Source organism: Urocitellus parryii, chromosome 8 (assembly GCF_045843805.1).
Source record: "Urocitellus parryii isolate mUroPar1 chromosome 8, mUroPar1.hap1, whole genome shotgun sequence".
NCBI lineage: Eukaryota > Metazoa > Chordata > Mammalia > Rodentia > Sciuridae > Urocitellus > Urocitellus parryii.
In genome coordinates, this window is record NC_135538.1 from 95,012,087 (window position 1) to 95,029,369 (window position 17,283).

The following is a 17,283-nucleotide window of genomic DNA, read 5'->3' on the forward strand; positions in this document are numbered from 1 at the left end:
TTACTCTCTTAAACTCATCCTGCTTTAGTCATACTGACATTTTGCTTTTCCTTGAATATACCAACTTTCCCTCTAGACTTTCTCATTTTCCACCTGGAACATTCCTCTCTATATAGATACTCCCCAGTTAGAATGAGGTTACATTCTGATGTAAGTTGAAAATATCATAAATCAAAAATGCACTCAACCTACTAAACAGTAGGCTTAATTACACTCAACCTACTGAACAACATTGCTCAGTGGTACAGGGCACGGCATACCCTCATGCTGGGAGCTGCAACTCGCCCATGCAGGGCCTGAGAGAGTATGGCAAAACATATTAACTTGGGACAAGATCAAGATTCAAAATATGGTTTCTCCTGAATGTATATAGTTTTTGCACCATCCTAAAGTCCAAATAAATAAGTCAAACCACCCTAAGTCAGGGACCACCTGTATATATCTGCATGGCTCATTCCTTCACCTTCCTCAGGTCTTTGCTCAAGTTCACTGATCAATGAGATCTTTCTTGACTATCTTAATAGAGAGCCTTCCCTCCCTCAGCTCCCAGCACTGTTTATATCCTTCCTTCTTTATTTACTTCATTATACTTATCACCATCAGATACACTGTTTTATTTACTTGTTTACTATTTAATACTCCCACAGTGTGTGTTCCATACCGGGCATGGAGCTTTGTTTTGCTCACTGGTGTGTGTCATTTGCTGAGAACTGTTGCTTGCATATAGTAGGTATTCAATAAATATTTTGTTAGTAGATGGTGAATAAATGAATGGTGGAATGAAAAACATCAGCATCTATGTCAGGATTAGAAACATTTACTTTTGATAATATACCTTTCCTTAATATATTCTACTAGTTACATCTCCTATGTCCAAGTTAAGTCCAAATTATAATTTTAAAATGATTTTAATTAATGAGTAGAAATACAATCAGTGACAATTATAAATTTAAACATAAATAACCCAATTATCTTTACTTAAGGTGAAAAATCCCTTTCTTATTATACCAAAAGCTTCAGTTACTAGCATAACACACCAAGAAACCTTAACAGAGCACCTGTTTTCATCACACCTGTGTGTCATCGCTAACAGAGATGCTACCTGCTCTTGCCCCACATCCACTTAACTACTCTTCTCTCTGGAACGTCCCTTCTGCTTCTCACTATTTAGCAAACTCCTGCAGATGTGTTTAAGGTCCAGCTCCATTACTGTATAGCCTAGTGCCTGACAACTTTAACATAAAAATTAAATGCACAATGTGGTCATTTTAGAAACATGATTAATAAATCCTCAATCTACAATGCCAACCTTAAAAAAATGCAAGTAGGAAGAGAAATGACATTAAAGAAATAAAAACACAATTTGATTTCAAATATAGACTGAAAAGACTATAGTTAATAAACCAGCAATCTGTTGAACATTAAAATATCTAGTGTCAGAGAAAAAAACAAAATTTTAGCCATGATATCTTTCTATCTGAAACATAAAAGAAAAACTGTATAGAAATATTTTTTACATTTAGTAAATAATTACTAAAAATTTTTAGAGATGAAGATGTTTTTGGTTAAATAACATGAAGCATATGTGAAGATAATATTAGTCCTTTTTAGTTTTCCACTTATGCAATTTTACAAAAATTATAACAAGGCTTCAACATTTAAAAATAGGGAATACCAAATGTATGAAATAGACAATTCAGTGAATTTGAATAACTAAAATGAAGATACTCCATATGAAACAAAATTTTAGAGAGTTAAGGAAAATTATTCCTGAGAAGACCCTCAACATTTCCATTACTATTATTATTTTATTTATTTATTTTTTGTAGTACTGGGAATTGAACCCTTAGCCTCACATATTCTAGCCAAGCATTCTACAATTGAGCAATATCCCCAGTCCTTTTTATTTCACTTTGAGACACAAGTCTTGCTAAGTTGCCCAGGCCATGATCCTCCTGCCTCAGCCTCCAAAGCTGCTGGAATTACACATTTGCCCAGCAACAAACATTACTTTTGAAGAAAATTACGCATATAAAAATATATAAGAAGAGTAATATTATTAAAATAAGTTTAATTCTATGCATATATTTTGACATTCCTTTAAACAGTAGATCATACAAGTCACATAAAAGTCTAAGCATGTAAAAGGAATGGAAAAGGTTTCATTTTAGTTTTTTTGAAAAAAGTGTGCTTTTATTTTAGCAATGAGATTCTCTAAATAAAGCAAGAATATATATCTGTGTGATACCCACAAAGAACATCACTGGTAAAATTTTTAATCTGTTTTCATTATCAATTTCCATTACCCTCTTCTAATAATCATAACCAAAGATCTCAAAGATATTATACATTAGTGCCACATGAGACATACAATTTACGGAAAAACTTGAGTTATGGCACCTTTATTTATACTCATTTTTCAATCCTAAAAAAATAAACTAGAATCATCTATATAGTACAAAAAAAGAAAAAAAGAAAAAAAGGAACTAATGATACTTGGAAACCAAACAATAGGTAAAACTTTCCTTTTTTTCTTTAATCCTTTTAACCTAAATATATGAATTCTAAGTTAGTTGGGAATCTGTGATACCTATATATTAGAATACATGATCTATATATGCATTAACATGTATTCTATTCCTTCGATACAATTTTGTACAGTAGCACAAAAAAATACAAAGCAAATATGAGATTGTGAACATATCAACACAAAAACATGTTTTCAGATAAGTTTATACTAGTAGGTTTCTGGTCTCCTTTAGAAAACAAACTCAAGAATTCATTATCCTGAGTCTCTTCAAGGCCACTTGATGTTTTGTGGTTATATCTTTAATTACATTTCCTCAAGACTTCTTCTAATAGCTTCTTCTAATTCCACATCTGTATTAAAAAACAGAATTTTAAAACTTAGGGCAGAAAACTAATCAACATGTTCTTTATGTAAGTTTAATAAACTATATTCATCTTTTCAAGAAGGAAAGAAAAATCAAAATTGAAGAACTTAGGCTATATTGGAGTTTCTCTGTAATATTTGAATATTTTGAACTGAGTATCTAGATATGATAATAACTATATATTTGAACTTAAAAGTTTATTTCTATTTAGGGATGCAGAAAGTCAACAAATTTTCAGTCACTCACACATACATAATCACTTGTTTCAATATTGAAAGAAATCCTTATCACTTATTTCCTAAAAGACTTGAAGTGATACATATAAAGATGAAGTTGAAACAGAAAGGTTAACACTATGAAACAGCAAAAATCTCACAGGTTATTAAATTTTACTTTTTGATTTGTCAACTATACTCCAATAAAGCCTGATGAGAAAAATCAGCTCTAAACTTTCTAGCATCTTAGGCAGAGTGAAACTCATGGCTATATAATGTTATCTGAGAAATGTATGTATACACACACAACTCATTTAACCAATATTTATTGAATGCCCACCATATACCAGGAACAAGAATATCATTGGGCTCAACAGGTCTCTCTCCATCTCTTCCCTGGGAATGCTTCTAAAACCTAGGAGGGTAGAATTAGGTGTCAACTCCTTCCTTTAACGGGTTTCTCATACCAGATTTATCTTATCATACATGGTTCACAGCCTCCCAGAGCCTCCTTAGTATATAGGCACCAGTGATTCCTCTAGGATGCAAGTGTAGTTTCCTCTGAGCAGGGGCACTGGTTTGTTACAGTGTCTGCAATTTAAAATACTACAAACTAGTATAAACTGTGCATTAAATTAAAGGTACATTCTAAGGTCACAGAGTTGCCCTGAGATGAACTCAAAGGGATGAGTTAACACAAAGTAAAGCCAAGACATTTCTAGTGAAGAACAAGGTGATAAGACCTGTATAAGATAGAAAATGTTATTATGTAGTTACAGTAAGAAAGAATGTGGTACTATTGTAAGAATATACAGAGAGACCAAAAGAACAGCAGAGGAATTTCAGAAACAGACCCATGATTATATATGTATACTTTAATTGCAAAGATAATACTACAACATACAAGGGAAACAGGGTCTTTATTAATAAATGGTGGTAGATCAAATGATAAGTCATATAGGAAAAATAATTTTACCCCTATCTTAAGGAATACACAAAAACATATTTCTCATACTCTATATATCTGTGAGAGGCAAAATGAAAAAGCTTTTATAAGAAAATATAGGGCAGTATGTTTATGATCAGTGTAAATGAAGATTTATTAAACAAAATTCAAAAACCATTATGGAAATGATGGTGAATTCCACTGAATTAAAATTGTGCCCACCCAAAGGTGCCATTACAGCCATTACACTTGGGAGGCTGAGGCATGAGGATCACTTGAGCCCAGAGTTCTGAAACCAGTCTAGGTAACCTAGTGGGTCAATATCTCAAAAAAATAAAAAGGACTAGAAATATAGCTTAGTGGAAGAAAGCCTCTGGGTTCAATCCCCAGTACCCCCGCCAAAAAAAAAAAAAAGACAAAAAGAAAAAAACAGGAATGTTCACAGCTGAATTACTTATCTTAGCCACGAAGTAAAAATTAAGGGAAGGGAGATGGGAATAGGAAAAATAGTGGAATGAATTGGACATAACTTTCCTATGTTCATATGTGAACACACAACCAGTGTAACTCCACTCTGCCACGCGACCAGCGCAGGCTTCATGAAAGAAGGTTCGGTTCATAAGAAACTGCTAGTGAGTTTTGAATTAAAGAGACAGACTCTCATTATCTTTAACACCAGCTCCGAGACGGCTTCTCCTAGCTCCTGCCTCCAGCCACCTAATGCGGTGGTGAGGTTTACAGAAGAGACTAGCGAGAGAGGGAGAGCACGCCAGGGAGTGAGCTTTTATTGGGGAACAAAAAATTCCAGGGAAAATCCCATCCAATGAAGGTTAAGGGGGGCAGCATCCCAAGGTCAAGGATGATAATTGGGTCTTCAGGGCAGTGGCCAGGCACGTCTCTACACCGACAAGCCCTTGGACCTGGGAAAGGGTGGCGAGGGCTTTTAACCCAGCTGTGTCTAAGCGCCTCTCACCCAGCCAGGGAGGTAACTCAAATCACGTGCGAGGATGGCCTCCCACACTCCACATCATGTACAACCATGAGAATAGGAAGTTTATACTCCATGTATGCATAATATGTCAAAACATATTCTACTGTCATGTATATCTAAAAAAAAATAAAAAATTTTTAAAGTCTATAAATAATTGGTTGTAGTATATACATAGATTATTACATAAGTATTAGAAATAAACCAAAAAAAAAAAAAAGAAAAAAGAAATAAACCAAAGCTACATAACAAAACACAGATGAATCTCTAAATCAATGTTGATTAAAGGAAACCAGACCCAGAATACTACAGCCTATACTTATATTCAATATGATGGACACTAACTTATGTGGCTATTTATATTTAAAAATTAATTAAAATTAAATGAAATTTAAATTCAATATCTCAATCAAGTTCCATTTCAAGTGCTTAATACCCATGTGACTGGTGGCAACCATAGTGGACCATATTTGGACAATAATGGTCCATAAGATCCCATCTAAATGAAGTTAAAAATCAAGCACTACTATTGTGTTTAAGTTACAAAGTGGTTACTAAGCTTTGGAAAGGAGAAGAGGGGAAGTAACTAGAAGAGAACATGAGGGGGACCCTTCTAGTGTACTAACTGTTAAGGGCTGAATTGTGTCCCTGTAAAAGATATGTCCTACCCACCCCCCATGTCTTAGCCCATTTTTGTGTTGCTATACCAGAATACCTGAGGCTGGGTAAATATAAAGAAAAGAAATTATTTCTTACAATTCTGGAGGTTTAGAAGTCCAGGGTCAAGGGGCCTGCATCTGGTGAGGGCCTTCTTGTTGCATCATCCCAAGGCAGAAGACAGAAGGGCAAGAAAGCACGTGCACAAAACAGCAAGAGAGGGCTGAACTTGATTTTATAACCACCCACTCTAAATAAACCCAGTCCCAAGATAACATCAATTCATTTATGAAGGCCTCATACCATAATGGCCTCTTTAGTTCCACTTTCTACTTATTAATACCATCACAATGACAATTAAATTTCAATAGTTTTGGGGGAGACATTTGACATAGCAATTAGACATTATTTCTAGAAAATAATCTGATTTGAAAATAAGGTCTTTGCAAGTATAATTAAGACGAGGTTATTTGGGTGTCTTCCCCCACCCCCTGCAGTGCTGGGGATCGCATCCAGAGCCTGATACGTGCTAGGCAAGCATTATACTACTGAGCTATACCCCCAGCCCTAGGGTTAGTTTTACTAGTCTTAGCCCTAGGATTAGTCTAGTAAGACTGTTATCCTTATAAGAGGAGGAAAATACCATGCAAAGGCAGACATACAGGGAGAAGAGGACCACATGAAAATGGAGGCAGACACTAAAGTGATAAATATATAAACTAAAAAAATGCCTAGGACTGTCAGTAATTGCCAAAAGCTACAAGAGGGTACATAGTCCTGTTGAAAGCTTGATTTTAAACATTTAGCTTCCAAACTGATAGAAATTAAATTTCTATTGTTTGAACCCACTCAGTTTGTAGTAATTTGTTAAGGAAGCCTTAGGAAACTAAAATATTGGAGGTGATTTACTTTTTAACCAGAGAGGTGGTTAGCTACTTTATAAGATGTTTTGTATATTTTGTGTGTGCATTATATCACACATGCACACACACACAGAATCAAGTTCTAGAAAATACCAGCATGTAAGTTAGGAGGAGAGGACCAAAGTTGAAGTGTTCTAAAGTCCTTTTACTGCAAGAGGTGGACAAGATACAGGTATAGTTTAGTTTTTAAATTATGGTGTGTGGGGCGTGGTAAAATTTGAAGGTAACCATAAAAAATCTTGCTAACCAATTTTTTAAAAAAGAAAAAGCTTAGACTGAAGTAGCAAAAAAATAAATACAAACATACCAGTATCTACAGTGAGCTTATATGAATTAAACTTGCCAATTAAAACTGGATAAAAAACAAAAAACAACTATATGGTTTCACTTCCAATAAAAGCAGAGTAGCTTATATTGGATTAATCCTCCCACAGATAAGATTATATACACACGTGTGTGGTGTCTGTGTGCGTGCGCAAAGATATTTTTCCCTGTACTTGGCATTAAACCCAGGAACTTTTGTGTACTAGGCAAGTGCTCCACCATTGCTCCACCACAACCAGTCCCCACAGATACAACTATACACTACTTCAAGACACTGTAGAGTAATAAAGAAACAAAGAAAAAAAGAAAGAAAAACAGGTGCAAACAAACAGATGTTGACCCTTAAAATAAATGAATATTACAAGGTTAAATTTATAGCTCTATCAGTTTTGCCTTAGGGTACTTTCCATTCCTTAAGCAGTAAGATGAATAGACTTCATTTAGAAAGCCAAACTCTTAGTGGCTTGAGTAATCAAGATAGGGTGTCCATCTACAGAAAAGCTAGAAAATGTGGGGGTGGGGATGGGGTATAAGAGGTATATCCCAGGGCTGGGGCTGGGGCTCAGCAGTAGAGCGCTCGCCTGGCCCGTGCAAGGCCCTGGGTTTGATACTCAGCACTACATAAAAATAAGTAAATAAAATAAAGGTATTGTGTCCAAATGCAACTAAATAAATAAATATTTTTTTAAAAAGAGGTTTATCCCAGAGAAATGAGAAAGCAACAAAGAAGGTTCCCCTAAATCTACAAGTACTGGGTTTACTTCAGAAGTGTAAGTATGCATCATACATGAGAAAAGATTCATTCCCCAGTGAAAATCAACAGCTGGAAACCCAAAACTTCGAAATAAGCAATTTTAGCTGTTGCTTGCTGTTGGGGGAACAGTTTGAAGTCTGAATTTAGCAGAAATAAAAATATATTACAGGGCTAGGGCTGTAGCTCAGTGGCACAGCCCTTGCCTAGCATGTGTGAGGTACTGGGTTTAATCCTGAGCACCACATAAAAAAATAAATAAAGGCATGCTGTATATCTACAATATTTTTAAAAAAATATTACAATGAAATATTATTCTGAGCACATTCACATTGGGACATTTGAAAATTTAGGTAAAATGTACAAATTTCTTGAAAATCACAAAACTCCAAAGTGACATAAAATGAAAACTGAAAAATCTGTGTATCTACAGATAGATTTTAAAAAAAAAATCCAGGCTAGATAGTTCATCAGTGAATTCTATGAAACATTTAAGAAAGAAATAAAAACCACTCTTGGGGTGAATTTAATACAGTGGGACTGTAGTCAGCTCCAAATACACATACCTTCAGGGATACACTGAAACACTGGCAGAAATAATTTTACCAAAACTCTGGAAAACAACAAAGGTTTGCAGCAACCAAGCAAATGCTATATTAAAAAGGAGAGAAAGAAAAATGACAACATAAAGACAGCAGGAAAGCCTCTGGTATCTGTATTTTGCCTTTTCCCCACTATTTCCTCCCCAACTTGGCAGCAGTCTTGAAGACAGCAGCCTATTCCCAGTATGGGATCCTGGTCCCTGGTTCCAGAGAGAGCAAAAATCTTACTCACAAATTGTTGTGTTTGTTTTAATCTATCTGGGAGCTAGCTGAAGGACAAGCCCAAAGCATTCATCTATTTCACCTAGCTTAGGACCTATTCATCTATTTCACACCAAGTAGTGCTGGAAAAAATGTAAGGCCCACAGAGATTGGGTCAAAAGATTATGGGTAGACTACCTAAAGCCTTGAAGGAAAACCCAGGAAGAGAATTTCTTTAGGAAATAAAGCACTGAAAAGTGGTTGTGTGTACTGAGCAATTTAGAAAGCCAAGTATATGCCCAGGACAAGATATAAGCTGCGAAAACACCCGAAAAGACCCTTAACTTTCATCACTGCCCGGTCTATAGAGTTAATGTGAGTCTGAATAAATGTGCAAAGGAGGGCCCCCAGCATAGAGCCAACCTGCAAAGATTAAGAGTGGTATGTTTTTGTTTGTTTTGAGCCCCTGGCATTCAAAGAAATCTGTGAAAACACTAGCTGAACACAAACTAAAGGAAGAGAGATTTCAGTGATTGCATACAAGGAATACAGTTTTTGCAAAAGCAATATGGAAAAGTAAGCAAAAAATGCACAACTGCTCAATTTAACAATCAAGAAAACTGCTGAATTCAACGATCAAGAACCGCAAACCCTGGAAAAGAAAAACAACATGATTTCCAGAGGTAACACGTTATAATATTCAATTATCTAGTTTTCAACAATGAAACAAGAACAAAAACAAACAAGAAAACATGAACATATGAACAAAATTATAGTATCAATAAAACAGAAATTATAATAAAAGTCCTCAGCTCCTCAGCTGAAAGTACCGATAACTAAAATGAAAAATTCTTTTGATGAGTTTAACAGATCTGATCTACTAAGAAGAATGAATCAACAAATTTGAAGACAGAAGGATTTAAATTATCTAGTGTAAGAAACAGAAAGAAAAATGAAAAAGGAATCTAAGGGACCACCATCAAGTAGACTAACATGCATATTATGCATGTCTCAAAACAAGAACAAGACAGGAACAGAAAGAGTATTTATTGAAATAATGGCTGAAAAAAATCCAAACTTTGATGAAAGATATGAATTAACACATCCAAGATGCCCATGAATTCCAAGAAGGATAAATTCAAAGAGATTCACACTGAGATGTTACAGTCAAATTGCCAAAAGTCAAAGATAACATGATGAGAAAAAGTAGCAACTCATCACATATAAAAGATCCCCAGTTAAGATTAATAGCTGATTTTTCAACAAAAGCCATGGAAGCCAGAAGACAGTGGATAAGTGCTGAAATAAAAACCAAATAACCTGTTTAATGAAGAATTCTTTATCTACCAAAATTTATCTTCAGAATGAAGAAGAAACCAGATTTAAAGAAATAAAAAGAGTTCATTCATTACTAATAAACCTGTCATACAAGAAATGCTAAAAGGAATCATTTAGACTGAGATTAAAGAACAAAAGAAAGTAGTAATCTGAAGTCACAAGCAGAAATAAAAAGTACTTTGTGTAAAATTTGGTTTGGTCTCTTTTCCCCTTTTTATTCTGTGGCTAGTTCTATGTTCCTCTTACTCTCCTTTTCCTCTGCCTTAACTGCACTATATGGAAGTTGTAATCATGGCAGATTAAGAAAGAACCAGTAGGGGCTGGGGATGTGGCTCAAGCGGTAGCGCGATCGCCTGGCATGCATGTGGCCCGGGTTCGATCCTCAGCACCACATACAAACAAAGATGTTGTGTCTGCTGAAAACTAAAAAATAAATAAATAAATATTAAAAAAAAAGAAAGAACCAGTAATAAGAACTAGAAGACCTATAACAAATCATTTTCAAGCTGTGAATGGGAAGCTAAATTACTTAATGTTTAGAAGCCTGTTTTTTAAAATATATGAAATGAATGTTTTGACTTTCAGAAGTTAAGAGCAGAGCAAACAAATTTTAAAAATTAACACTGGTCTCTTATTCTTTATTTGTTCTTTAAAAATTGGCTACATTAAGTAGTTTTAGTATTTATGCTATATCAATAAAATGTAGATGACTATATTAACTGAAAGAACTCAGTAAGTTAAATTGTCAGTAAGTTAAATTGCTGACATTTAATTCACACAGTGCTGTCCTGTTTCCCAGGGTTTTGAGTAGGCATACCTCCACAGCAAACTTTGGATGAAGATAAGTGAACAGTGGTAATAAGGATAATTATGGTCACACTAACAGCAGCAACAACTTATATATACACTGTATAAGTTTACCACATTATTTTATTAAGGTAGGTATGCTAGTGTTCCCATTTTTAAAATAAAGAAAATGAAGCACAATGAAGTTAGATGCACATCTATAGCATCCAACAACCCAAAACAGTGAACCCTGGGGAAAGGGAAGAATGATTTCCAGAGGTGCCAAATGACAATAATTGAATATCTAATTTTCAACAACAAAAACAAGAACAAAAAGAATATAAATAAACAAGAAAGTATGACATTAAATGACTTGCCCAATATTACACAACTTGTAAACAGCAAAGCTGAATTTTAACTTAGGCAGCCTGAATCCAATATCTGTACTCACCACACCATGTGGCTTCCCTTATCTAATAACCAAAAGAGATTATATGGGACTGCTATTATTAGCCTGGGTGATCAGAATTTTGTATTGATTTATCGAGAACAACAAAGAAGGAAACAAATCATGATGGAGGAGGTTAGCCCTCCCCACAAGGCAAAAGCCACAAGCAAATTTATCCTTCCTTTTGCCACTATTTGTTAAGCACTCACTATGTTGTCTTAGGAGGAGACAGAAGAGAAGAGACTTGAGAGTCTTATCAGCTCCAGATAAGAACATTACTTGTTCCATGGTGCAGGGTCAGCAAATCACTCAATATTCTTCCAAACTGTCCTGTATTAATTTTCCTTAACCAGTTGTAGGAAGAAGGGTCCTGGTGGCTCTAACATGTTTTATGTTTATTTATTCAACAAGTAATAATTTAGTACTAAACGCTATGCTAGGTACTACTGAAGGAAAGTAAATAAAATGTGATTCTGACTCCTTGAGGAACCCGGTGAAAAATAAAAAATGTAGACAGAAATATTTTAAATCTATTTGGTACTTAACCGTGGGAGCCTAGTAGAAGCAGTGGTTAGCTCTGTTTAAAGACCAAAAATCTAGAACAGGCACTGATGACACAAAAATGGTAATTTTATGTAGTTCAACCTAAGAGATGACATTTGAGCTGTTTCTTGTTGGATAGATTAGAGTAAAAAAAAAAGAAGGTTATTAAAGGAATGTGCATAGGAGACCATATTCCTTAACCTGCATGGAACATTGCATACTCCTCACACTTAACTTGATACAGATGCATCAGAAAATAAAAGAAAGCTCAAACATATGTGTCCTTTAATTTTCTTGGAACGAGGTCCTATGTTGCCACCTCAAATAACAACTAGTGAAAAGTTTAAATGATCTTTTCTTGAATCCTTTGATAATAATTATTTTTCCAAAGTAAAGTATTATAAAAACGTAAAATATCTCAATCCCTAAACCACATAATGCATTGCACAGATAACAGAATGGCATACATTCTGATACATATCCAGTTATACACATCTCAGAGTTCTTGGGTAAGCCAGAAGCCCATAAAACTGTAAAAGCTTCAAAACTGAAAAAGCTTCCAAAGCGTGGTTACTTAAGTTTTAACTCTGACTGGCATTTTCCTGGAATTATTCATGGATGCAAAATCTGAACTTAGATGTTCAACAGTGTTTATCTTTTAGTGGCTCTGATAAACAACTTACTTGGCAGATTTTGTTTAAAGCTCACAAAAGTTCTTTTATTTATCTAACTTCTTATTATGTGGCTGTTAAGCATTGAGCTAAACCTTGAAAAACCCATGTTGGAAAAAAAAAAATTGGGCAAAAAACCCCACCTCGATTAGATTGTGCATTTTCTGTCAACTTTGTTTAATCAATGAATTTTGGCAATTAAGAAAGATAAGAGTTTTCTACTTCATCAAAAGGATGAATCAATTTCACTGCCATACTCAAATTTCTGAATCCTAATAGCACAAACTCTACTATGCCCTTAGTGAAACTAACTGCATTAAATGAGAGAGCACATAAATGCACAGAAAACAAATCAACTGGGCTATCGGTTTGTGTGTTAAGCCACATTTCCTTCCTCACTTTCCAGCCTCCAAATTCCCATCCTCAAATCTCTAACCATAAACACTAGTATACTGGAATCTATATAAAGACTTCTACTATTTTAATGCCAAAGACACTAATATAATACTTTCCACTCCTTCAATGCAGCTAAAAGCATCATCTCATTTCCTCCCTGGTTATTAAAAAATTCAGCTTATTATGGAAAGGCCAAAGTAAAAAATGGTTATATGGTACAAATAGTGGTACAGCCAGGAATTTATGTCAAGTAACACAAAAACTTTCTCTAATTTATAGAAGGAAAGAGCCTTTCTTTCAAGAAGAGAGAAAATAGTCTGTGCAGCTAAAACTTTGTTTATAAAGCCAAGTGGTATACTATATTTGGCACAAAAACCATAATGGATTGATACCTGTTCTAGTCTTAGAACTAGGTTTACCTTTAAATTTAAATCATCATATGTAAGAAAATGCAAGAAATTTCTTAAACTGAGAAAACTTTTGTTGTTGGTTGTTTTAAGGGTGGAGAAGGTGAAGGGCTGACACAGGGAGAAATTTTTTAAAACAGAAAAATAAGGATTAATTTTATTAGGTTACCTTCTGTGGAACTGAATTCTTCAACTGAAGTACCTTTTGCTCCCACATTATCATCACTGTCACATTCTGTAAGACAGAATCAATAAATGCAAATGTATTTCTGAAAAAGTTATTGCACCATAAATTACATATTCTCAAACAATATTGTTTTCAATGATTTCTTTCATACCCAAGCTCACTAGTTACAGTTCATTAGTATTATATCATTTAACCAGGGGTTTGATTTTTTTAATGCTTACCAAAAAATATTAAAAATGGTGACAAAGTTTTTTTTGTATTTTGAAAATCATCTGTATGGAGAAAACACCACAGTTTTAATTAACAGTGCTCCTGTGATATTAGCTAGATTATACTGTTATATTGTTTACATGTATGAATATAAAAATTCCCATCACTATGTACAAGTGTAATGAACCAATTTTAAAAATAGAAAAAAAGAACAAACAAAATTGCTCCTGTGTCAAACAAATTCCTTACCCAGGGCAAATACTGACTATACTAACTTGTACTTATTTTGAAACATTTACAGCGAGTAAAGGTGGAAGATATAATGGAAGGGGATTTCTAGTGAATTTTTTAGAACTGCATGTTGTACTAATGAAATAGCTCACTCTAGTGCTTAAAGTTCTTGGCCAATATCCTGCCCAGCCTCTAAAGACAGAAATGTTGGTTTAATTATGAGAGTAACACTGCTAATCGTTTTCCTTGACCTATGCTGGACATTTAATTAGTTTACTTTTAAAAGTATCAGAACTCCCAACAACCAGATAATTTTATCTTCTCACCAAAATATCAGGTTCCTTAATGTTATTTTTTAAAAAACATGTTTAATATCTTAATATTAATTCTGCAATGTTGTTAAGACTATGGCAGAACATCTCTCATTATCTTCACTCTTCAAGGACATGGGAAGTATCACTAATTCACACTGGGTGGCTATTTCTACATCATGAAATCAAGTCTGTCAATGAAAGCTTTACCTATAGCAGTTAATACTGATAAAAAGCACTTCATGGCCACATATATGTTATTTAAACTCTCTGAACCTCTATTTCCTCATCTGTAAAATGGGGTAATGTAACATATCCTACTTCACAGAATGCAAAGAGGATTTAAAAACACATGGAAGAAGCTCTTAAAATGTGTTTAAAGTATACAACCAGAGATACGAAAAATTGTGATCTATAAGTGTAATATGAATTGTAATGCATTCTGTTGTCATATATAACAAATTAAAATTAAAAATAAAAAAGTGTTTAAATATCTTTAAATGTTTAAACAACTATAAAAGGAGCTAGCATGTTGGCTGGCACATAATATATCCTCAATAAAGTTTAGTTCATTTCTCTTTAAAACTGAATATTAAAATGTCAGGTTATATCCCTAACTCTGAAACATGAGACTTAAGTTAGAAGGAAGATGTACTTGTGAATAAAATGTAAAAGGTCTAAAGCAAAGTCTACCTGGCTCCTCTGATAAAGATTACCAGAAAGGATCCATGTATTTGCTAAGTTTTAAGAAAGTGCAAATGACTGCAATAAAAAATAAAATTGAAAAAAATAAAAGAACTGATGAAGGATAAGGCCACCAAAGGGTCAATTAAGGACAGATCACTGGATACTTTTATATGTCTTTAAAAGGATGTATACTATTTATCATAGCTATAATCAAAATGTTGGTAACTGGAACACTGGAGAGCTTAGAGAAAAAATACAGCAAAACCCATGACACAACCAAACCTTCAACTTTCTCTAAAGGTTCATCTAATACTGATTTACTTGATGTAAGCAAGTCAGACGCCTAAAAAAAAAAAAATACCATAGTAAAACTATCTACCTTTCCCTTCCCTATCAACAAAAAGTAATGCCTTAGGGTCAAATGACTAGAACTCAATATACAGAAAAGCTACTCCAAATATCTCTATTTTTACTAAGTATCTCCTGAAATTTTTTCAATTAACAGAAAAGAGGCAAAGACTAAACTCTCCAAGTATAAGATATCTCATGACCATTGATCCTCATGACACTATCCCACAGATTCTTTCTGATTACACAGGAATATTCAGTCTAACTTTCTGAAAACTCAGAATAAGAAACACACACTTGTATCATTTCTTTATGCTCTAGTGGAAAATTTAAAAACATGTAAAATCACCAGACTGTCTGCGTAATAGTAAGTATGAGAGAACTTCTCACTGTTACATACAACATCAACTTCTCCCTATATCCTGAAAGATGAGAGTTGTTTGTTGGTTAGTAAACAGGAATGCTAAGACCACAAATCCCCTGAAATTTTAAGTAATGTTGTACATACAGGCTGTTTATTTGGGGGGTAAGAAAACTTTCATCTGATTCTCAAAAAGATCTCAGTATCCCACCCCAAAACCACAAAACCTTTAACAAACTGTCAAATCTGAAGACAAGAACACCAATGCTAAACTACATGCAAGGAATTATTCTGGCATTCTTGTGGTGACTGAAACTATCTAAAGACCCAGTGAGAAAAACTAGTGGGAAGCCAGGCATGGGGGAATATACCAGTAGTCCCAGCTACCTGGATGGATGAGGCCAAGAGAATCACTTGAGCCCCAGAGTTCAAGGTCAGCCTGAACATCATAGTGAGACACCACATCTCTAAATAAGTATGTAAATAAATAAAATGATTAGTGGACACTGATTTTTAAAATACCAAAATATATATTAAATACCACTCCATTACAAACTATTATTCTACCATTCACAAAGCCATTTACTAGGAAAAATGATGGAATAAAGAAAAAATTTGATATTGTTTCAGATAACTAAACTTTGAATATACTGTTTTCATATAACTTTTTTTTTTAATTTTAGAGTTTTGAAAGCATTATTCATTTGATCCTTAAATCTAGGTAAAGGTAAAATCTTCTGTTTTAAAGATACTACACTTCTTCATCAAGCACTTAATTATTTTCATAACTTTAAAAATGTAGTGGTTAAGGCTGGGGCTGGGGTGGGCTGTGGCTCAGTAATAGAATGCTCGCCTGGCATGTGTGAGGTGGTTCGATCCTTGGCACCACATAAAAATAAAGGTATTGTGTCCACCAACAACTAAAAATGCATACATAAAATGTAGTGGTGAGGAGTCTTATTTTCTTTTTATGATAGTACTAATACAAAGAGCTACTATTTGTTGAGTCCATAGAATGCTTTATATGCTGTGCTAGACATTTTACACAGATCACTAATTCTTATAACCAAAAAGATACAAACAATGAGATTCTGAAAAAATTAAAGTAACTTGCCTGAAATCACACTGCTAGGAAGTAGCAAAGTTAGCACTCAAAACCCATGCCCTTCTTTATGTATTGCACCATCTCTGCATTTCACAAAAATTCAGAATAAAGTATACATGTGTTTTCAAAAAGCAGTATATTCAAATAAGTACTACATATGAATGATAAAGAGTACATAGAGTGGGCTGGGATTATAGCTCAGTGGTAGGGTACTTGCCTAGCATGTGTGAGGCACTGGGTTCGAGCCTCAGCACCACATAAAAATAAATTAAAAAAAAAAAAAGGTATTGTGTCCATCTGTAACTAAAAAATATTAAAAAAAAAAAAAAGAGGGGCTGGGGTGGTGGCTCAGCAGTAGAGCGCTCGCCTCACACATGCGAGACCCTGTGTTCGTTCCTCCGCACCACGAAAAAATAAATAAGTGACATAAGGTATTGTGTTCAACTACAACTAAAAAATAAATATTAAAAAAAGAGGGCTGGGGTTGTGGTTCAGTGGTAGAGCGCTCGCCTAGCACATGTGAGGCCCTGGGTTCGATTCTCAGCACCACATAAAAATAAATAAAGGTATTGTGCCCAACTACAATATATATGTATGTATACATATATGTATACATATATGTATACATACATATATATATAATAGAATACATTCAGAAGGGTTTAATGAGCATATTAATAAACCATATTTTACCTCCAACCCTAATGTATCCATGCAGGCCTTCTCATATACAGCTCTCATTCAAGTTGAACA

The 17,283-nt window shown here is 34.3% G+C and overlaps 1 protein-coding gene across 4 annotated transcripts in view; it reads right to left on the reverse strand.

Annotated features, from left to right (window-relative positions):
* Window positions 1–1,739: 1,739 nt before the first annotated feature.
* Znf451 (zinc finger protein 451) overlaps window positions 1,740–17,283 on the reverse strand; it is a 79,817-nt gene continuing 64,273 nt past the window's right edge. Inside the window, exons 14-17 of one of the 4 annotated variants that reach the window (XR_013344228.1) lie at window positions 13,260–13,325; window positions 5,800–5,851; window positions 3,450–3,524; window positions 1,740–2,880 (exon numbers count right to left, since the gene is read on the reverse strand). Coding sequence is in view for 2 of the 4 variants with exons in the window: in XM_077802213.1 (XP_077658339.1) it covers window positions 4,803–4,975; window positions 13,260–13,325 (239 nt within the window). In the remaining 2 variants the exon portion in view is untranslated. Of the gene's footprint in view, window positions 2,881–3,449; window positions 3,525–4,505; window positions 4,976–5,799; window positions 5,855–13,259; window positions 13,326–17,283 lie in introns of those variants that run through there. The other 3 variants (XR_013344227.1, XM_026398958.2, XM_077802213.1) reach the window with 3 other exon arrangements.